The following is a 22,500-nucleotide window of genomic DNA, read 5'->3' as shown; positions in this document are numbered from 1 at the left end:
GGTGCTTCTGAGGGGATCATAGAGAGGGATGGGACCTCCCTAGGTCCTCTAGCCTCACCCCCTTGTGAGGGATCATAGAGAGGGACAGGACCTCTCCAGGTGCTTCTTAGGGGATCATAGAGAGGGAAGGGACCTCCCTACGTCCTCCAGCCTTACCCCCTTGCGAGGGATCATAGAGAGGGATGGGACCTCTCTAGGCGCTTCTTAGGGGGCCATAGAGAGGGAAGGGACCTCTCTGGGTCCTCCAGCCTCACCCCCTTGTGAGGGATCATAGAGAGGGATGGGACCTCTCCAGGTGCTTCTGATGGGATCATAGAGAGGGATGGGACCTCCCTAGGTCCTCCAGCCTCACCCCCTTGTGAGGGACCAAAGAGAGGGATGGGACCTCTCCAGGTTCTTCTGAGGGGACCATAGAGAGGGAAGGTACCTCCCGAGGTCCTCCAGCCTCACCCCCTTGTGAGGGATCATAGAGAGTGACTGGACCTCTCCAGGTGCTTCTGAGGGGACCATAGAGTGGGAAGGGACCTCCCGAGGTCCTCCAGCCTGACCCCCTTGCAAGGGATCATAGAGAGGGACGGGACCTCTCCAGGTGGTTCTGAGGGGACCATAGAGTGGGAAGGGACCTCCCGAGGTCCTCCAGCCTGACCCCCTTGCAAGGGATCATAGAGAGGGACGGGACCTCTCCAGGTGGTTCTGAGGGGACCATAGAGTGGGAAGGGACCTCCCAAGGTCCTCCAGCCTGACCCCCTTGCAAGGGATCATAGAGAGGGACGGGACCTCTCCAGGTGGTTCTGAGTGGACCATAGAGTGGGAAGGGGCCTCCCTAGGTCCTCCAGCTGGACCCCTATACAAGATACCATAGAGAGAGACCTCTCTAGGTCTTCCAGTGGGTTATTACAGGACCATAGAGAGGGATGAGACCTCCTGAGGTCCTCCAGCCTGACCCCCTTGCGAGGGATCATAGAGAGGGACAGGACCTCTCCAGGTGCTTCTGAGGGGATCATAGAGAGGGAAGGGACCTCCCGAGGTCCTCCAACCTCAGCCCCTTGCGAGGGATCATAGAGAGTGACGGGATCTCTCCAGGTGCTTAGGGGATCATAGAGAGGGAAGGGACCTCCCTAGGTCCTCCAACCTCACCCCCTTGTGAGGGATCATAGAGAGGGATGGGACCTCTCTAGGCGCTTCTTAGGGGACCAAAGAGTGGGAAGGGACCTCCCGAGGTCCTCCAGCCTGACCCCCTTGCAAGGGATCATAGAGAGGGACGGGACCTCTCCAGATGCTTCTTAGGGGGCCATAGAGAGGGAAGGGACCTCTCTGGGTCCTCCAACCTCACCCCCTTGCGAGGGATCATAGAGAGGGATGGGACCTCTCCAGGCGCTTCTGAGGGGATCATAGAGAGGGAAGGGACCTCTCGAGGTCCTCCAGCCTGACCCCCTTGCGAGGGATCATAGAGAGGGACGGGACCTCTCCAGGCGCTTCTGAGGGGATCATAGAGAGGGAAGGGACCTCCCGAGGTCCTCCAGCCTCACCCCCTTGCGAGGGATCATAGAGAAGGCCACCTTGAGGGGAGAGACCGATGGGATGATGGTCATGATGAGGATGATGATGGTCATGATGATGATGATCACCATGATGATGATGGTCCTCAAGTTTATGTGATGATGATGATGATGATGAAGGCCATGGTCATGATCCTGATGATGGTCCTCAAGTTGAGATGATGATGGGCATGATCCTGTTGATGATGATGAAGGCCATGGTCATGATGTTGATGGACATGATGATGATGATGATGATGAAGACCATGGTCATGATGATGAAGGCCATGGTCATGTTGATGATGGTCATGATCCTGATGATGGTCCTCAAGTTGATATGATGATGATGATGGGCATGATCCTGATGATGGTGATGGTCCTCAAGTTGATATAGTGATGATGATGGGCATGATCCTGATGATGATGATGATGATGGGCATGATCCTGATGATGATGAGGATGGTCCTCAAGCTGATGTGATGATGATGAGGATGGTCCTCAAGTTGATGTGATGATGATGATGGGCATGATCCTGATGAGGAGGAGGATGGTCCTCAAGCTGATGTGATGATGATGATGGGCATGATCCTGTTGATGATGATGAAGGCCATGGTCATGATGTTGATGGACATGATGATGATGAAGACCATGGTCATGATGATGAAGGTCATGGTCATGTTGATGATGGGCATGATCCTGATGGTCCTCAAGATGATGATGATGATGATGATGGGCATGATCCTGATGATGATGATGATGGGCATGATCCTGATGATGATGAGGATGGTCCTCAAGCTGATGTGATGATGATGAGGATGGTCCTCAAGTTGATGTGATGGTGATGATGGACATGATCCTGATGATGGTCCTCAAGTTCATGTGATGATGATGATGATGATGGGCATGATCCTGATGATGATGATGGTCAGGATCCTGATGATGATGATGATGGGCCTGATCCTGATGATGATGATGATGGACATGATGATGATGATGATGGACATGATGATGATGAAGGCCATGGTCATGATGATGATGATGGACATGATGATGATGAAGGCCATGGTCATGATGATGATGAAGGCCATGGTCATGATCTTGATGATGGTCCTCAAGTTGAGATGATGATGATGATGATGATGATGGGCATGATCCTGATGATGATGATGGCCATGATGATGATGATGATGGACATGATGATGATGATGAAGGCCATGGTCTTGATGATGATGACCATGATACTGATGATGATGGCCATGATGATGACGATGATGGCCCTCAATTTGATAGGATGATGACCATGATGATGAAGGCCATGATGATGCTGATGATGACCATGACCCCATCTTCTCCCCTTGTAGGCCAGAGCGGGGCCGGCAACAACTGGGCCAAGGGCCACTACACGGAGGGGGCCGAGCTGGTGGACTCGGTCCTGGACGTGGTCCGCAAGGAGGCCGAGTCCTGCGACTGCCTCCAGGGCTTCCAGCTGACCCACTCCCTGGGCGGCGGCACGGGTTCCGGCATGGGGACCCTCCTCATCTCCAAGATCCGAGAAGAAGACCCCGACCGCATCATGAACACCTTCTCGGTGGTCCCCTCGCCCAAGGTCTCCGACATGGTGGTGGAAGCCTACAAGGCCACCTTGAGGGGAGACCTGTTGGTGGAGGAGACCGGTGGGATGGTGATGGGGGTCATGATGATGATGATGGTGGTGGTCTTTATGATGATGATGATGATGATGACCATGATGATGGTCCTCAAGTTTATGTGATAATGATGATGATGGTGATGGACTTGATGATGAAGGCCATGGTCATGATGATAATGAAGGCCATGGTCATGATGATGATGATGGTCCTCAAGTTGATGTGATGATGATGATGGACATGATGATGATGAAGGCCATGGTCATGATGATGATGATGGACATGGTCATGATGATGACGATGAAGGACATGGTGATGATGATGAAGCCATGGTCATGATGATGATGATGGTCCTCAAGTTGATGTGATGATGATGATGGACATGATGATGATGAAGGCCATGGTCATGATGATGATGATGGACATGGTCATGATGATGACGATGAAGGACATGGTGATGATGATGAAGCCATGGTCATGATGATGATGATGGTCCTCAAGTTGATGTGATGATGATGATGGACATGATGATGATGAAGGCCATGGTCATGATGATGACGATGAAGGAAATGGTGATGATGATGATGATGATGAAGGCCATGGCCATGATGATGATGATGGTCCTCAAGTTGATGTGATGATGATGATGATGATGGGCATGATCCTGATGATGAGGATGATGATGATGATGAAGGACAAGGATCAAAATGACCATGGCCTTCATCATCATCATCATCATCATGACCGATGAAGGCCATGGTCATGATGATGATGTTCCTCAAGTTGATGTGATGATGATGATGATGATGATGATGATGGGCATGATCCTGATGATGAGGATGATGATGATGGTCCTCAAGTTGATGTGATGATGATGATGATGATGAACGCCATGGTCATGATGATGATGGACATGGTGGTGAGGAGGAGGATGATGATGAAGGCCATGGTCATGATGATGGTCATGATACTGATGAGGATGATGGTCCTCAAGCTGATGTGATCATGATGATGATGGACATGATGATGATGTTGAACCTGATGATGAAGGCCATGGTCATGATGATGTTGATGGCCATGATGATGATGATAGCCATGGTCATGATCATGATGATGGTCATGATCCTGATGATGGTCTTCAAGCTAACGTGGTGATGATGCTGATGATGACCATGACCCCATCTTCTCCCCTTGTAGGCCAGAGCGGGGCCGGCAACAACTGGGCCAAGGGCCACTACACGGAGGGGGCCGAGCTGGTGGACTCGGTCCTGGACGTGGTCCGCAAGGAGGCCGAGTCCTGCGACTGCCTCCAGGGCTTCCAGCTGACCCACTCCCTGGGCGGCGGCACGGGTTCCGGCATGGGGACCCTCCTCATCTCCAAGATCCGAGAAGAATACCCCGACCGCATCATGAACACCTTCTCGGTGGTCCCCTCGCCCAAGGTCTCCGACACGGTGGTGGAACCCTACAACGCCACCCTCTCGGTCCACCAGCTGGTGGAGAACACCGACGAGACCTACTGCATAGACAACGAAGCCCTCTACGACATCTGCTTCCGGACCCTCAAGTTGACCACGCCCACCTACGGAGACCTCAACCACCTGGTCTCGGCCACCATGAGCGGAGTCACCACCTGCCTCCGCTTCCCCGGCCAACTCAACGCCGACCTCCGCAAGCTGGCGGTCAACATGGTCCCCTTCCCCCGCCTCCACTTCTTCATGCCCGGCTTCGCCCCCTTGACCAGCCGAGGTAGTCAACAATATCGGGCCTTGACCGTCCCCGAGTTGACCCAGCAGATGTTTGACGCCAAGAACATGATGGCCGCTTGTGATCCGAGGCATGGGCGCTACCTCACGGTGGCCGCCGTCTTCCGAGGGAGGATGTCCATGAAGGAGGTGGACGAGCAGATGCTGAACGTCCAGAACAAGAACTCCTCCTACTTTGTGGAGTGGATCCCCAACAACGTCAAGACGGCCGTCTGCGACATCCCGCCCCGAGGTCTCAAGATGTCCGCCACCTTCATCGGCAACTCCACCGCCATCCAGGAGCTCTTCAAGAGGATCTCCGAACAGTTCACGGCCATGTTCAGGAGGAAGGCCTTCCTCCACTGGTACACGGGAGAAGGCATGGACGAGATGGAGTTCACCGAGGCCGAGAGCAACATGAACGACCTGGTCTCGGAGTACCAGCAGTACCAGGACGCCACCGCCGAGGAGGAGGGGGAGTTTGAGGAGGAGGCCGAGGAGGAGGCCGCCTAGGAGGACCCATAACTACCACAACCACCCATCCCCTCCCCTCCGTTGACCCATGTTCTTCAGATGTTCCTCAGAAGTTCTTCAGATGTTTCCTTCCGTGATGGTTCTCCGTTCTGACATTCCACCTTGGATCCAGGTTCCTCTTCAGATGTTTCCTCCCAAGGTGACCCATTGTTCTCCTTCCAATGTTCTTCAGATGCTTCTTTCCATGGTGGCCCTCCATCCTGACGTGCCACCTTGCTTCAAAGTTCCATCTTCTCACCAGGTTCCTCTTCAGATGTTCCTCAGATGCTTCCTTCCATGGTGGCTCTCCATCCTGACCTTCCACCTTGCTTCCATCTTCTCACCAAGATGTCCTTCAGATGTTCTCCAGATGCTTCCTTCCATGTTCTCCGTCAGATGTTTCCTTCCATGGTCACCTTCCATGTTCTTCAGATGTTCTTCAGATGTTTCTTTCCATGGTGGTTCTCCATCCTGAGCTTCCATGTTCTCACCTGCTTCTCCTTCAGATGTTCTCCAGATGGTTCCTTCCATGTTCTCCATCAGATGTCCTTCAGATGTTTCCTTCCATGGTGATCTTCCATCCTGACGTTCCACCTTGGACGTTCCACGGGAGAAGGCATGGACGAGATGGAGTTCACCGAGGCCGAGAGCCATAACTAGCCATAACTAGGAGGACCCATAACTACCACAACCACCCATCCCCACCCCTCCGTTGACCCATGTTCTCCTGATGTTCCTCAGATGTTCCTCAGAGGTTCTTCAGATGTTTCCTTCCATGGTGACCCACCTTCTCCTTCAGATGTTCCATGTTGGCCTTCCATCTTCTCCTTCCAATGTTCTTCAGATGTTTCCTTCCATCTTCTCCCTCAGATGTTCTTCAGGTTGTTCCTTCCATGTTCTCCTTCAGATGTTCCTCAGATGGTTCCTTCCATGTTGGCTCTCCATCCGGACCTTCCATGTTCTTGCCAGGTTCTTCAGATGTTCCTCAGATGGTTCCTTCCATGGTGGTTCTCCATCCTGACCTTCCATCTTGGATCCATGTCCTCACCAGGATGTTCTTCAGATGTTTCCTTCCATGTTCTCCTTCAGATGTTCCTCAGATGTTTCCTTCCATGGTGGCTCTCCATCCTGACCTTCCACCTTGCTTCCATCTTCTCACCAAGATGTCCTTCAGATGTTTCCTTCCATGGTGACCCTTCCATCGTCTCCAGATGTTCTTCAGATGGTTCCTTCCATGGTGGTCCTCCACCCTGACCTTCCATCTTGGATCCATGTCCTCACCAGGATGTTCTTCAGATGTTTCCTTCCATGGTGACCCTTCCATCTTCTCCTTCAGATGTTCCTCAGATGTCCTTCAGATGTTTCCTTCCATGCTCTCCTTCCGATGCTCTTCAGATGTTTCCTCCTCCCATAGTGACCTTCCATCTTCTCCAGATGTTCCTCAGATGTTGCCTTCCATGGTGGCTCTCCATCCTGACCTTCCACCTTGCTTCCATCTTCTCATCAGCTTCCATCTTGGATTCAGCTCCACCTTGAACCCAGCTCCTCATTTCATGGATCCCCACCAACGTGAAGGCCTCCGTCTGCGACATCCCACCGAGAGGTCTCAAGATGTTCACCGAGGCCGAGAGCAACATGAACGACCTGGTCTCGGAGTACCAGCAGTACCAGGACGCCACCGCCGAGGAGGAGGCCGCCTAGGAGGACCCATAAGGACCTCTCAGAAGAAGCACAACCACCCAGCCCCTCCGTTGACCCTCCAAGTTCTCCTTCCGATGTTCCTCAGATGTTCTCCAGATGGTTCCTTCCATGTTCTTCTTCAGATGTTCCTCAGATGGTTCCTTCCATGGTGGCTCTCCATCCTCACGTTCCACCTTCCTTCCATGTTCTCACCAGCTTCCCCTTCAGATGTTCTCCAGATGTTTCCTTCCATGTTCTCCTTCAGATGGTTCCTTCCATGTTCTTCAGAAGTTCTCCAGATGTTTCCTTCCATCTTCTCCTTCAGATGTTCTTCCCATGGTGACCCATGATGTTCTCCAGATGCTCCTCAGATGGTTCCTTCCATGGTGGCTCTCCATCCTCACGTTCCACCTTCCTTCCATGTTCTCACCAGCTTCCCCTTCAGATGTTCCTCAGATGTTCTCCAGATGTTTCCTTCCATGTTCTCCTTCAGATGTTCTTCCCATGGTGACCCATGATGTTCTCCAGATGCTCCTCAGATGGTTCCTTCCATGGTGGCTCTCCATCCTCACGTTCCACCTTCCTTCCATGTTCTCACCAGCTTCCCCTTCAGATGTTCCTCAGATGTTCTCCAGATGTTTCCTTCCATGTTCTCCTTCAGATGTTCTTCCCATGGTGACCCATGATGTTCTCCAGATGCTCCTCAGATGGTTCCTTCCATGGTGGCTCTCCATCCTCACGTTCCACCTCCCTTCCATGTTCTCACCAGCTTCCCCTTCAGATGTTCCTCAGATGTTCTCCAGATGTTTCCTTCCATGTTCTCCTTCAGATGGTTCCTTCCATGTTCTTCAGAAGTTCTCCAGATGTTTCCTTCCATCTTCTCCTTCAGATGTTCTTCCCATGGTGACCCATGATGTTCTCCAGATGCTCCTCAGATGGTTCCTTCCATGGTGGCTCTCCATCCTGACCATCCACGTTCTCCCCAGGCTCTCCTTCAGATGTTCCTCAGATGTTCTCCAGATGTTTCCTTCCATCTTCTCCTTCAGATGTTCCTCAGATGTTCCCTCCCATCTTCAGACGTTCCTCCCATAGTGACCCATGAGGTCCTCGTTTCCTAGAAGGGCACTTCTCCCCTCGGAAGGAACCTCTCTACGCTCTTCCTGCTCTCCTAGAAGGTCACCTCGGTCCTCCACAACGTTCTTCCGATGACTCCTGCTTCCTAGAAGGTCACCGCTCCCCTCGGAAGGAACCTCTCAACGCTCTTCCTGGTTTCCTAGAAGGTCCTCCATGATGTTCTCCTCCTCCTGACTGTGGTTTCCCAGAAGGTCCTCCAGGACATTCATCACCTCCAGACTTCCTAGAAGGTCACCTCTCTACGCTCTTCTTTGGTTTCCTAGAAGGTCTCTCCCCTCGGAAGGAACCCCTCTACGCTCTTCCTGCTTTCCTAGAAGGTCCTCCACGATGTTCTTCTCCTGTTGGTTTCCTAGAAGGTCACCTCTCCCTTCGGTCCTCCAAGATGTTCCTGTTTCCTAGAAGGTCACCTTTCCAACTCAGAAGGAACCTCTCAATGCTCTTCCTGGTTTCCTAGACAGTCACCTCTCAGTCCTCCAGGACAGTCTCCTGGACCAATGTCTCCTGTTTCCTAGAAGGTCACCTCTCCCCTCGGTCCTCCAAGATGTTCCTGTTTCCTAGAAGGTCAACTCCCCTTGGAAGGAACCCCTCTACGCTCTTCCTGCTTTCCTAGAAGGTCCTCCACAATGTTCTACAGCTCCTGTTGGTTTCCTAGAAGGTCACCTCTCCCTTCGGTCCTCCAAGATTTTCCTGTTTCCTAGAAGGTCACCTTTCCAACTCAGAAGGAACCTCTCAATGCTCTTCCTGGTTTCCTAGACGGTCACCTCTCAGTCCTCCAGGACAGTCTCCTGGACCAATGTCTCCTGTTTCCTAGAAGGTCACCTCTCCCCTCGGTCCTCCAAGATGTTCCTGTTTCCTAGAAGGTCAACTCCCCTTGGAAGGAACCCCTCTACGCTCTTCCTGCTTTCCTAGAAGGTCCTCCACAATGTTCTACAGCTCCTGTTGGTTTCCTAGAAGGTCACCTCTCCCTTCGGTCCTCCAAGATTTTCCTGTTTCCTAGAAGGTCACCTTTCCAACTCAGAAGGAACCTCTCAATGCTCTTCCTGGTTTCCTAGACGGTCACCTCTCAGTCCTCCAGGACAGTCTCCTGGACCAATGTCTCCTGTTTCCTAGAAGGTCACCTCTCCCCTCGGTCCTCCAAGATGTTCCTGTTTCCTAGAAGGTCCTCCACAATGTTCTACAGCTCCTGTTGGTTTCCTAGAAGGTCACCTCTCCCTTCGGTCCTCCAAGATTTTCCTGTTTCCTAGAAGGTCACCTTTCCAACTCAGAAGGAACCTCTCAATGCTCTTCCTCGTTTCCTAGACGGTCACCTCTCAGTCCTCCAGGACAGTCTCCTGGACCAATGTCTCCTGTTTCCTAGAAGGTCACCTCTCCCCTCGGTCCTCCAAGATGTTCCTGTTTCCTAGAAGGTCCTCCACAATGTTCTACAGCTCCTGTTGGTTTCCTAGAAGGTCACCTCTCCCTTCGGTCCTCCAAGATTTTCCTGTTTCCTAGAAGGTCACCTTTCCAACTCAGAAGGAACCTCTCAATGCTCTTCCTCGTTTCCTAGACGGTCACCTCTCAGTCCTCCAGGACAGTCTCCTGGACCAATGTCTCCTGTTTCCTAGAAGGTCACCTCTCCCCTCGGTCCTCCAAGATGTTCCTGTTTCCTAGAAGGTCAACTCCCCTTGGAAGGAACCCCTCTACGCTCTTCCTGCTTTCCTAGAAGGTCCTCCACAATGTTCTACAGCTCCTGTTGGTTTCCTAGAAGGTCACCTCTCCCTTCGGTCCTCCAAGATTTTCCTGTTTCCTAGAAGGTCACCTTTCCAACTCAGAAGGAACCTCTCAATGCTCTTCCTGGTTTCCTAGACAGTCACCTCTCAGTCCTCCAGGACAGTCTCCTGGCCAGACCAATGTCTCCTGTTTCCTAGAAGGTCACCTCTCCCTTCGGTCCTCCAAGATGTTCCTGTTTCCTAGAAGGTCATCTCCTCTTGGAAGGAACCCCTCTACCCTCCTCTTGGTTTCCTAGAAGGTCCTCCACGATCTTCTACAGCTCCTGTTGGTTTCCTAGAAGGCCACTTCTCCCCTCGGTCCTCCAAGATGTTCCTGTTTCCTAGAAGGTCACCTCTCTCCTCGGAAGGAATCTCTTGACGCTCTTCCTGCTTTCCTAGAAGGTCCCCCATGCCACGATGTTCTTCTCCCGACAGTTCCCGTTTCCTAGAAGGTCCCCTCAGTCCTCCAGGACCTTCTCCTGAACCAATGGCTCCTGTTTCCTAGAAGGTCACCTCTCCCCTTGGTCCTCCAAGATGTTCCTTTTTCCTAGAAGGTCACCTCCCCTTGGAAGGAACCCCCTCTACGCTCTTCCTGCTTTCCTAGAAGGTCCCCCCTCAGTCCTCCAGGACGTTCTTCTCCTGTTCCTGCTCCCGTTGATTCCCTAGAAGGTCCCCCCAGTCCTCCACCCCGCCTCTCTGTGGTTGTGACGTCACATCCTCCGCCCTTTCTGGCGGCCAATAAAAAGCCTCGTTGGATGACGATGAATGATGGTTCGTTTTTATTGGCTGGATTTCAACCCTCCCGCTGCCTCCGCTGGAGCTCCGAGAAGAAGGCCTGGCGGGTGCTGTTGCCGAAGGTCTGGGCGTAGTTGTGGCGGATGGCTGGCGGGAAAGAGGAAATTAATAATAATTGTAATAATAATAATAGTAATAGTAGCAATAATAATAATAATAATAATAATAATAATAATAATAATAATAATATATTAAGAAGAAGAAGAAATATAAATATAAGGTCTGGGAGTAGTTGTGGCGGATGGCTGGCGGGAAAGAGGAAATAGTAATAATAATAATAGTAATAATAGTAATAATAATAATAAATAATAATAATAATAATAATAATAATAATAATATATTAAGAAGAAGAAGAAGAAATATAAATAGAAGGTCTGGGCGTAGTTGTGGCGGATGGCTGGCGGGAAAGAGGAAATTAATAATAATTGTAATAATAATAATAGTAATAGTAGCAATAATAATAATAATAATAATAATAATAATAATAATAATATATTAAGAAGAAGAATAAGAAGAAATATAAATATAAGGTCTGGGCGTAGTTGTGGCGGATGGCTGGCGGGAAAGAGGAAATAGTAATAATAATAATAGTAATAATAGTAATAATAATAATAATAATAATAATAATAATATATTAATAATAATAATAATAATATATTAATAATAATAATAATAATAATAATAATATATTAATAATAATAATAATAATAGTAATAATAAGAAGAAGAAGAAGAAGAAGAAGAAATATAAATATAAGGTCTGGGCGTAGTTGTGGCGGATGGCTGGCGGGAAAGAGGAAATTAATAATAATTGTAATAATAGTAATAGTAATAGTAGCAATAATAATAATAATAATAAGAAGAAGAAGAAGAAGAAGAAATATAAATATAAGGTCTGGGCGTAGTTGTGGCGGATGGCTGGCGGGAAAGAGGAAATAATAATAGTAGTAATAATATTAATAGTAATAATAATAATAGTAATAATAATAATAATATATTAATAATAAGAATAAGAATAAGAAGAAGAAATATAAATATAAGGTCTGGGCGTAGTTGTGGCGGATGGCTGGCGGGAAAGAGGAAATATTAATAATAGTAATAATATTAATAGTAATAATATTAATAGTAATAATAATAATAATAATAATAATAATAATAATATATTAATAATAAGAAGAAATATAAATATAAGGTCTGGGCGTAGTTGTGGCGGATGGCTGGCGGGAAAGAGGAAATTAATAATAATTGTAATAATAGTAATAGTAATAGTAGCAATAATAATAATAATAATAATAATAATAATAATAATATATTAAGAAGAAGAAGAAGAAATATAAATATAAGGTCTGGGCGTAGTTGTGGCGGATGGCTGGCGGGAAAGAGGAAATTAATAATAATTGTAATAATAATAGTAATAGTAGCAATAATAATAATAATAATAATAATAATAATATATTAATAATAAGAAGAAATATAAATATAAGGTCTGGGCGTAGTTGTGGCGGATGGCTGGCGGGAAAGAGGAAATTAATAATAATTGTAATAATAGTAATAGTAATAGTAATAGCAATAATAATAATAATAATAATAATAATAATAATAATAATAATATATTAAGAAGAAGAAGAAGACGAAATATAAATATAAGGTCTGGGCGTAGTTGTGGCGGATGGCTGGCGGGAAAGAGGAAATTAATAATAATAATAGTAATAGTAATAGTAATAATAATAGTAATAATAATAATAATAATAATAATAATAATAATAAATATAAGGTCTGGGCGTAGTTGTGGCGGATGGCTGGCGGGAAAGAGGAAATTAATAATAATAATAGTAATAGTAATAGTAATAATAATAGTAATAATAATAATAATAATAATAATAATAATAATAAATATAAGGTCTGGGCGTAGTTGTGGCGGATGGCTGGCGGATGGCTGGCGGGGGGAGAGGAAATATTAATAGTAATAATAATAATAATAATAATAATAATAATAATAATAATAATAATAATAATAATAATAAAAAATATAAGGTCTGGGCGTAGTTGTGGCGGATGGCTGGCGGGAAAGAGGAAATTAATAATAATAGTAATAATAATAGTAATAGTAATAATAATAATATTAGTAATAGCAAAACCCCAGGAATCCGGGTTTGAACCCCGGACAAAACCCCAGCAATCCGGGTTCGAATTGGAGTCAATTGCCCAGGAATCCGAGTTCAAATCTGGGTTCGAATCCAGAACGAAACCCCAGCAATCTGTGTTTGAACCCAGGACAACCCGGGTTCGGATCTGGAGCAGGACCCCAGGAATCCGGGTTCGGATCTGGAGCAGGACCCCAGGAATCCGGGTTCAAATCCCAGTAAAGACCCCAGGAATCCGGGTTCGAATCTGGATTCGAATCCAGAACGAGACCCCAGGAATCCAGGTTCGAATTTGAGTCAAGACCCCAGGAATCCAGGTTCGAATCCAGCCCAAGATCCCAGGAATCCGGGTTCGAATTTGAGACAATTGCCCAGGAATCTGGGTTCAAATCCCAGTAAAGACCCCAGCAATCCGGGTTCAAATCCGGAGCAAAACCCCAGGAATCCGGGTTCGAATTGGAGTCAATTGCCCAGGAATCCGAGTTCAAATCTGGGTTCGAATCCAGAACGAAACCCCAGCAATCTGTGTTTGAACCCAGGACAATCCGGGTTCGGATCTGGAGCAGGACCCCAGGAATCCGGGTTCAAATCCCATTAAAGACCCCAGGAATCCGGGTTCGAATCTGGGTTCGAATCCAGAACGAGACCCCAGGAATCCAGGTTCGAATTTGAGTCAAGACCCCAGGAATCCGGGTTCGAATTTGAGACAATTGCCCAGGAATCCGGGTTCAAATCCCAGTAAAGACCCCAGCAATCCGGGTTCAAATCCGGAGCAAAACCCCAGGAATCCGGGTTCGAATTGGAGTCAATTGCCCAGGAATCCGAGTTCAAATCTGGGTTCGAATCCAGAACGAAACCCCAGCAATCTGTGTTTGAACCCAGGACAATCCGGGTTCGGATCTGGAGCAGGACCCCAGGAATCCGGGTTCAAATGCCAGTAAAGACCCCAGGAATCCGGGTTCGAATCTGGGTTCGAATCCAGAACGAGACCCCAGGAATCCAGGTTCGAATTTGAGTCAAGACCCCAGGAATCCGGGTTCGAATTTGAGACAATTGCCCAGGAATCTGGGTTCAAATCCCAGTAAAGACCCCAGCAATCCGGGTTCAAATCCGGAGCAAAACCCCAGGAATCCGGGTTCGAATTGGAGTCAATTGCCCAGGAATCCGAGTTCAAATCTGGGTTCGAATCCAGAACGAAACCCCAGCAATCTGTGTTTGAACCCAGGACAATCCGGGTTCGGATCTGGAGCAGGACCCCAGGAATCCGGGTTCAAATGCCAGTAAAGACCCCAGGAATCCGGGTTCGAATCTGGGTTCGAATCCAGAACGAGACCCCAGGAATCCGGGTTCGAATCCGGGGCAAAACCCCAGCAATCCGGGTTTGAACCCCGGACAAAACCCCAGCAATTGGGTTCAAATTGGAGTCAATTGCCCAGGAATCCGGGTTCAAATCCCAGTAAAGACCCCAGGAATCCGGGATCGAATTTGAGACAATTGCCCAGGAATCCGGGTTCAAATCCCAGTAAAGACCCCAGGAATCCGGGTTCGAATTGGAGTCAATTGCCCAGGAATCCGGGTTCGAATCCAGTCCAAGACCCCAGGAATCCGGGTTCAAATCCCAGTAAAGACCCCAGGAATCCGGGATCGAATTTGAGACAATTGCCCAGGAATCCGGGTTCAAATCCCAGTAAAGACCCCAGGAATCCGGGTTCGAATTTGAGTCAGTTGCCCTGGAATCCGGGTTCAAATCCCAGTAAAGACCCCAGGAATCCGGGTTCAAATCTAAAATAGGACCCCAGGAATCCAGGTTTGAATCTGGGTTCGAATTCAGGACAATACCCCAGGAATCCGGGTTCAAATTTGAGTCAAGACCCCAGGAATCCGGGTTCGAATTGGAGTCAATTGCCCTGGAATCCGGGTTCAAATCCCAGTAAAGACCCCAGGAATCCGGGTTCAAATCTAAAATAGGACCCCAGGAATCCAGGTTTGAATCTGGGTTCGAATTCAGGACAATACCCCAGGAATCCGGGTTCAAATCCCAGTAAAGACCCCAGGAATCCGGGATCGAATTTGAGACAATTGCCCAGGAATCTGGGTTCAAATCCCAGTAAAGACCCCAGGAATCCGGGTTCGAATTTGAGTCAATTGCCCAGGAATCCGGGTTCAAATCCCAGTAAAGACCCCAGGAATCCGGGTTCAAATCTAAAATAGGACCCCAGGAATCCAGGTTTGAATCTGGGTTCGAATTCAGGACAATACCCCAGGAATCCGGGTTCAAATTCGAGTCAAGACCCCAGGAATCCGGGTTCGAATCAAAAATAGCACTCCAGGAATCCAGATTCGAATCCAGTCCAAGACCCCAGGAATCCGGGTTCGAATTCGAGTCCACCCCCGACTTACTGGGCACAAATCCGGTGTAAAACGGCATCAATCCTCCGCTGGTGTAAATCTGGGTATTCGGCCAATAGGTGCTGGGCAGGCGCTTGCCAAAACTATACATTGGACTCCTCAGCATTTCCTGTGGGAGGAAAGACCCGGCTCAGGGTTCGAGCGCCTGGGAGTCGTAGCGCGCGGGTTGGCGGGTCATCTAGACTGACCCCCTTCCCCAGATCCGGACTTGACCCCGGATGCTGATCCAGACCTATTCCCCCGGATCCGGATCCAGACCTTTCCCCCGGATCCAGATCTAGAACCGGGCGCCTGGGAGTTGTAGCGCACGGTGCCGGTTCCTCCAGCTTGAACCCGGATCCGGCTTAACCCCGGATCTGGACTTCACTCCGGATCCAGACCTATTCCCCGGATCCAGATCCAGACCTTTCCTCCAGATCTAGAACAGGGCGCCTGGGAGTCGTAGCGCGCGGGTTGGTGGTTCATCTAGACTGACCCCCTCCCAAGATCTGGACTTGACCCCGGATCCGGATCCAGACCTATTCCCCCAGATTCGGATCCAGACCTTTCCCCCGGATCCAGATCTAGAACCGGGCGCCTGGGAGTTGTAGCACACGGTGCCGGTTCCTCCAGCTTGAACCCGGATCCGGATCTGGACTTGACTCCGGATCCAGACCTTTCCTCCAGATCTAGAACAGGGCGCCTGGGAGTTGTAGCGCGCGGGTTGGTGGTTCATCTAGACTGACCCCCTCCCAAGATCTGGACTTGACCCCAGATCCAGATCCAGACCTATTCCCCCAGATTCGGATCCAGACCTTTCCCCGGATCCAGATCTAGAACCGGGCGCCTGGGAGTTGTAGCGCACGGTGCCGGTTCCTCCAGCTTGAACCCGAATCCGGCTTAACCCCGGATCTGGACTTGACTCCGGATCCAGACCTATTCCCCGGATCCAGATCCAGACCTTTCCTCCAGATCTAGAACCGGGCGCCTGGGAGTTGTAGCACACGGTGCCGGTTCCTCCAGCTTGAACCCGGATCCGGCTTAACCCCGGATCCGGATCTGGACTTGACTCCGGATCCAGACCTATTCCCCGGATCCAGATCCAGACCTTTCCTCCAGATCTAGAACAGGGCGCCTGGGAGCTGTAGCGCACGGGTTGGTGGGTCATCTAGACTGACCCCCTTCCCCAGATCCGGACTTGACCCCAGATCCAGATCCAGACCTATTCCCCCAGATTCGGATCCAGACCTTTTCCCCGGATCCAGATCTAGAACCGGGCGCCTGGGAGTTGTAGCGCACGGTGCCGGTTCCTCCAGCTAGAACCCGGATCCGGATCTGGACTTGACTCCGGATCCAGACCTTTCCTCCAGATCTAGAACAGGGCGCCTGGGAGTCGTAGCGCGCGGGTTGGTGGTTCATCTAGACTGACCCCCTCCCTAGATCTGGACTTGACCCCGGATCCGGATCCAGACCTTTCCCCCGGATCCAGATCTAGAACCGGGCGCCTGGGAGTTGTAGCACACGGTGCCGGTTCCTCCAGCTTGAACCCGGATCCAGCTTAACCCCGGATCCGGATCTGGACTTGACTCCGGATCCAGACCTTTCCTCCAGATCTAGAACAGGGCGCCTGGGAGTTGTAGCGCACAGGTTGGTGGGTCATCTAGGCTGACCCCCTTCCCATGATCTGGACTTGACCCCGGATCCGGATCCAGACCTATTCCCCAGATTCGGATCCAGACCTTTCCCCCCGGATCCAGATCTCGAACCGGGCGCCTGGGAGTTGTAGCTCACAGTGGCACCGGATCCTGCAGCTTGAACCCGGATCCAGATTTGCCCCCAGATCCGGAACTTGTCCCTGGATCTAGAACCAGGCGCCTGGGAGTTGTAGCGCGCGGGTTGGCGGGTCATCTAGACTGGCCCCCTCCCAGGATCCTGACTTGACCCCGGATCCAGATCCAGACCTTCTCCCCGGATCCAGACCTTTCCCCTGGATCCAGATCTAGAACCGGGCGCCTGGGAGTTGTAGCGCATGACACCCCTGGGAGTTGTAGCGCCGGCAGCGCCGGGTCCTCCAGCTTGAACCCAGATCTGGACTTTACTCCGGATCCGGACTTCCACCCCAAATCCAGTCCCCGGATCCGGATCTAGAACCGGGCGCCTGGGAGTTGTAGCGCGCAGTGGCATCGGATCCTGCAGCTTGAACCCGGATCCAGATTTGCCCCCGAGTTCCAGATCCGGATCTAAAACTGGGTGCCTGGAAGTTGTAGCGCATGACACCCCTGGGAGTTGTAGCACCGGCAGCGCCGGGTCCTTCAGCTTGAACCCGGATCCGGCTTGATCCCGGATCTGGACTTCACTCCGGATCAGGACTTCCACCCCCAGATCCAGACCCTCCACCCCCAGATCCAGTTCCCGGATCCGGATGTAGAACCGGGCGCCTGGGAGTTGTAGCGCATGACATCCTGGGAGTTGTAGCGCCGGCAGCGCCGGGTCCTCCAGCTTGAACCCGGATCTGGCTTGACCCTGGATCTGGACTTGACTCCGGATCTGGACTCCCACCCCCAGATCCAGACCTTGTCCCCGGATCCGCATCTAGAACCGGGTGCCTGGGAGTTATAGCGCATGGGAACCCTAACTCCTCCAGCTTGAACCCGGATCCGGACCTGTTCCCCGGACCCAGATCTAGAACCGGGCGCCTGGGAGTTGTAGCACATGACACCCCTGGGAGTTGTAGCGCCGACAGCGCCGGGTCCTCCAGCTTGAACCCGGATCCGGACATTTCCCCAGGTTTCAAATCTAGAACTGGGCGCCTGGGAGTTATAGCGCATGGCACCCTGGGAGTCGTAGCGCCGAGTCCCCCAGCTTGAACCCGGATCCGGACCTGTTCCCCGGATCCAGATCTAGAACCGGGCGTCTGGGAGTTATAGCGCCAGCAGTGTCGGGTCCTCCAGCCTGAACCCAGATCCGGACCTTTCCCCAGGTTTCAAATCTAGAACCGAGGCGCCTGGGAGTTGTAGCGCATGACACCCTGGGAGTTGTAGCGCCGGGTCCCCCAGCTTGAACCCGGATCTGGACCTCCCCCCCAGATCCAGATCCAGACCTTGTCCCCAGATCCGGATCTAGAACCAGGCGCTTGGGAGTTCTAGCGCATGACACCCTGGGAGTTGCAGCGCCGGCTCCTCCAGCTTGAACCCAGATCTGGACCTTTTCCCCAAATCCAGATCTCGAACAAGGCGCCTGGGAGTTCTAGCGCATGACACCCCTGGGAGTTGTAGCGCCGGGTCCCCCAGCTTGAATCCAGATTCCCCCCAGATCCCGATCCAGACTTGACCCCAGATCCCCGGATCTCGAACCGGGCGCCTGGGAGTTCTAGCGCATGACACCCCTGGGAGTTGTAGCGCCGACAGCGCCGGGTCCTCCAGCTTGAACCCGGATCCGGACCTTTCCCCAGGTTTCAAATCTAGAACCGAGGCGCCTGGGAATTATAGCGCATGACACCCTGGGAGTTGTAGCGCCGGGTCCCCCAGCTTGAACCCGGATCCCCCCCAGATCCCGATCCAGACTCGAAACCGGGCGCCTGGGAGTTGTAGCTCACGGCGCCGGGTTCTCCAGCTTGAACCCAGATCCGGATTTCCACCCCCCACACCCAGATTTGGATCCAGACCTGACCCCAGATCCAGACCTTGTCCCTCGAACCCGGCGCCTTTTGGGAGTTGTAGCGCGCGCACCTGGTTGCGGTCGAATTCGTCCATGGCGTCCTTGACCCCGGTGGTGTAGTTCTCTCCCATGATCCAGGGGAAGCGCGGGATGTAGCCGGTGTAGCCTGCATGTGGGAAAGGGCGACTTGAGGGCGCCTGGGAAACTACAATTCCCAGGAAGGAGGAAACTAGAGTTCCCAGGGAAGTCCCTGGATGATGGACAGGGGAGGCGGGGCCAGGTCCTCTAGCCCCACCCACGGAATGATTGACAGGGGAGGCGGGGCCAGGGTCCTCTAGTCCCACCCACTGAATGATTGACAGGGAAGGCGGGGCCAGGGTCCTCTAGCCCCACCCACGGAATGATTGACAGGGAAGGCGGGGCCAGGGTAATCTGAATGATTGACAGGGATGGAATGATTGACAGGGAAGGCGGAGCCAGGGTCCTCGAGTCCCACCCACTGAATGATTGACAGGGGAGGCGGGGCCAGGGTCCGCTGAATGATTGACAGGGAAGGCGGGACCAGGATCACCTAGTCCCACCCACTGAATGATTGACGGGGAAGTGGAGTACGATGATTGACAGGGAAGGCGGGGCCAGGGTCCTCTAGTCCCACCCACTGAATGATTGACAGGGAAGTGTAGTCCAATGAATGATTGACAGGGAAGGCGGGGCCAGGGTCCTCTAGTCCCACCCCCTGAATCCCTGAATGATTGACAGGGAAGGCAGGTCTAGGGTCCTCTAGTCCCACCCACGGAATGATTGACAGGGAAGGCGGGTCTAGCTAATGATTGACAGGGAAGGTGGGGCCAGGGTACTCTAGTCCCGCCCACTGAATGATTGACAGGGAAGGCGGGTCTAGGGTCCTCTAGTCCCACCCACGGAATGATTGACAGGGAAGGCGGGTCTAGCTAATGATTGACAAGGGAGACGGGGCCAGGGTCACCTAGTCCCACCCACTGAATGATTGACAGGGAAGCGTAGTCCAATGAATGATTGACAGGGAAGGCGGGGCCAGGGTCCTCTAGTCCCACCCACTGAATGATTGACAGGGAAGGCGGGGCCAGGTCCAATGAATGACAGGGAAGGCGGGACCAGGATCACCTACTCCCACCCACTGAATGATTGACAGGGAAGGCGGGGCCAGGGTCCTCTAGTCCCACCCATGGAATGATTGACAGGGAAGGCGGGTCTAGCTAATGATTGACAGGGAAGGTGGAACCAGGTCCTCTAGTCCCACCCACTGAATGATTGACAGGGAGGGCGGGGCCAGGGTCCTCTAGTCCCACCCACTGAATGATTGACAGGGAAGGCGGAGCCAGGGTCATCTGAATGATTGACAGGGAAGGCGGAACCAGGTCCAATGAATGATTGACAGGGAGGGCGGGGCCAGGTCCAACGAATGATTGACATTGAAGGCGGGGCCAGGTCCAATGAATGATTGACAGGGAAGGCGGGACCAGGGTCCTCTAGTCCCACCCACTGAATGATTGACATCGTGGGAAGGAGAGATCTAGAAATCCCCGTAAGTAGAAACCTAGGAATTTCTGGTTGGAGGCGGGGCTTCTGGAGGAAGGGGCGGGGCCTACCGGAAATGGCCTTCCTCTGGATCAGGTTGGGGGCGTCCATCTTGGGGGTGCGGTCAAAGCGGCAGATGTCCGTCGTCGTCTCGGTGGGCGGCGGGAGGGGCGTGGCCTCGATCCGGGTCGTCTGGGGGCGGAGTCAGAGAGGGGTGGGGTCAGTGAGAGGGAAGCTCCGCCCCCGGGAAAATCCCCGCAAGGAGAAATCTAGAAATCCCCAAAGAAATCTAGAAATCTTTGCAAAGAGAAATCCAAAAATTCCCGCAAGCAGAAATCTAGAAAGACGGAAAAAATCTAGAACTCCAAGAAGAAATACAAAAATCCCCACAAGGAGAAATCTAGAAATTGCCAGGAAAATCTAGAAATCCCCAGAAGGAGAAATCTAGAAATCAAGAAAAATCTAGAAATCCCTGCCAGGAGAAATCTAGCAATTCCCCCCTGAAAAATCTAGAAAAATCTAGAAATCGCCGCAAGGAGAAAACTAGACATCTAGCAATTCACCCCTGAAAAATCTAGAAAAATCTAGAAATCGCCGCAAGGAGAAAACTAGAAATCTAGCAATTGCCCCCTGAAAAATCTAGGAAAATCTAGAAATCGCCGCAAGGAGAAAACTAGAAATCTAGCAATTGCCCCCTGAAAAATCTAGAAAAATCCCATTTCGCACCCGGAACCCTGGAAATCCCAGCAGTTTTCCCATTAAAAATCTAGAAATCCCCGCAAGGAGAAAAGTCTAGAAATCTAGCAATTCCCCCCTGAAAAATCTAGAAAAATCTAGAAATCCCCGCAAAGAGAAAAGTAGAAATCTGGGGGGAAATTTAGAAATAAGGAAAAATCTAGAAATCCAAGAAGAAATACAAAAATCCCCACAAGGAGAAATCTAGAAATTGCCAGGAAAATCTAGAAATCCCCACAAGGAGAAATCTAGAAATCAAGAAAAATCTAGAAATCCCTGCCAGGAGAAATCTAGCAATTCCCCCCTGAAAAATCTAGAAAAATCTAGAAATCCCCGCAAGGAGAAAAGTAGAAATCTGGGGGGAAATTTAGAAATAAGGAAAAATCTATAAATCCCCGCAAGGAGAAAAGTCTAGAAATCTAGCAATTCCCCCCTGAAAAATCTAGAAAAATCTAGAAATCCCCGCAAGGAGAAAAGTAGAAATCTGGGGGGAAATTTAGAAATAAGGAAAAATCTATAAATCCCCGCAAGGAGAAATCTAGAAATCAGGGGGGATTTCCCTGCAAGAAGAAATCCAGATAGAAATCTAGATAGAGAGAAATCTAGAAATCCCCGCCAGGAAAAACCTAGAAATCGGGGGGAAATTCCAGAATTCCCCGCAAGTAGAAATCTAGAAATCAAAACATAGAAATCCCTGCAAGCAGAAATCTAGAAAACCCTCCAAGAAATAAAAATCTCTGCAAGTAGAAATCTAGAAATCAGGGGGGGAAATACGGAAATCCCCAAAGAAGAAATCTAGAAATCGTTGCAAAGAGAAATCTAGAAATTCCCGCAAGCAGAAATCTAGAAATCAGGGGAAATTCCCTGCAAGAAGAAATCTAAGATAGAAATCTAGAAATCCCCACCAGGAAAAACCTAGAAATCAGGGGGGGAAATTCCAGAATTCCCCGCAAGCAGAAATCTAGAAATCAGGAAAAATCTATAGCTCCCTCCATTCAGAAATCCCTGCAAGGAGAAATCTAGAAATGAAATCTAGAAATCCCTGCAAGGAGAAATCAGGGGGGGAAATCTAGAAATCCCCGCCAGGAGAAATCTAGAGAGAAATCTAGAAATCGGGAGGAATCTAGAAATCCCTGCAAGTAGAAATCTAGAAATAGGGAAAAAATCTAGAACTCCAAGAAGAAATACAAAAATCCCCACAAGGAGAAATCTAAAAATCAG

The 22,500-nt window shown here is 50.5% G+C and overlaps 2 protein-coding genes and 3 long non-coding RNA genes across 12 annotated transcripts in view; 2 read left to right on the top strand and 3 right to left on the bottom strand.

The window, feature by feature from the left end:
- TUBB4B (tubulin beta 4B class IVb) overlaps positions 1-7,614 on the top strand; it is a gene marked incomplete at its 5' end in the record, with an annotated part of 17,335 nt that extends 9,721 nt beyond the window's left edge. The window contains 2 exons of one of the 2 annotated variants that reach the window (XM_083721507.1): positions 4,347-5,483; positions 7,579-7,614. In XM_083721507.1, coding sequence (XP_083577633.1) covers positions 4,348-5,442 — 1,095 coding nt within the window. In that variant the 3' untranslated portion in view covers positions 5,443-5,483; positions 7,579-7,614. Of the gene's footprint in view, positions 1-4,346; positions 5,484-7,578 lie in introns of those variants that run through there. The other variant, XM_083721508.1, reaches the window with a different exon arrangement.
- Positions 5,348-7,056, bottom strand: LOC310836391. 5 transcript variants are annotated; one of them, XR_014560070.1, is made up of 2 exons: positions 6,491-7,056; positions 5,348-5,479 (listed from the first exon to the last, which is right to left on the bottom strand). It is a non-coding gene; the product is annotated as an uncharacterized lncRNA (long non-coding RNA). The 5 variants fall into 5 exon arrangements; XR_014560071.1 differs by having other exon boundaries at positions 5,348-5,474; XR_014560072.1 differs by lacking the exon at positions 5,348-5,479 and adding an exon at positions 5,701-5,845.
- A 273-nt stretch (positions 7,615-7,887) lies between the features above and the next one.
- On the bottom strand, positions 7,888-8,192 carry LOC310836393. The gene is made up of 2 exons (XR_014560075.1): positions 8,031-8,192; positions 7,888-7,992 (listed from the first exon to the last, which is right to left on the bottom strand). It is a non-coding gene; the product is annotated as an uncharacterized lncRNA (long non-coding RNA).
- A 332-nt stretch (positions 8,193-8,524) lies between these two features.
- LOC310836381 lies at positions 8,525-10,620 on the top strand. 3 transcript variants are annotated; one of them, XR_014560062.1, is made up of 7 exons: positions 8,525-8,585; positions 8,739-8,881; positions 9,038-9,180; positions 9,337-9,415; positions 9,617-9,650; positions 10,440-10,456; positions 10,577-10,620. It is a non-coding gene; the product is annotated as an uncharacterized lncRNA (long non-coding RNA). The 3 variants fall into 3 exon arrangements; XR_014560063.1 differs by lacking the exons at positions 9,617-9,650; positions 10,440-10,456; positions 10,577-10,620 and adding an exon at positions 9,458-9,498; XR_014560064.1 differs by lacking the exons at positions 9,038-9,180; positions 9,337-9,415; positions 9,617-9,650; positions 10,440-10,456; positions 10,577-10,620 and adding an exon at positions 8,976-9,029 and having other exon boundaries at positions 8,739-8,787.
- A 167-nt stretch (positions 10,621-10,787) lies between these two features.
- The window catches only part of CIMIP2A (ciliary microtubule inner protein 2A), a 19,548-nt gene continuing 7,835 nt past the window's right edge, over positions 10,788-22,500 (bottom strand). The window contains exons 4-7 of the mRNA XM_083723186.1: positions 20,616-20,736; positions 19,059-19,153; positions 15,343-15,460; positions 10,788-10,886 (exon numbers count right to left, since the gene is read on the bottom strand). Coding sequence (XP_083579312.1) covers positions 10,798-10,886; positions 15,343-15,460; positions 19,059-19,153; positions 20,616-20,736 — 423 coding nt within the window. The 3' untranslated portion in view covers positions 10,788-10,797. The remainder of the gene's footprint in view (positions 10,887-15,342; positions 15,461-19,058; positions 19,154-20,615; positions 20,737-22,500) is intronic.

This window comes from Podarcis gaigeae (genome assembly GCF_964106915.1).
Source record: "Podarcis gaigeae genome assembly, chromosome: Z".
NCBI classification, from domain to species: Eukaryota; Metazoa; Chordata; class Lepidosauria; order Squamata; family Lacertidae; genus Podarcis; species Podarcis gaigeae.
Note: the sequence above shows the minus strand (reverse complement) of the source record. Positions and strands in the feature narration are given on the sequence as shown.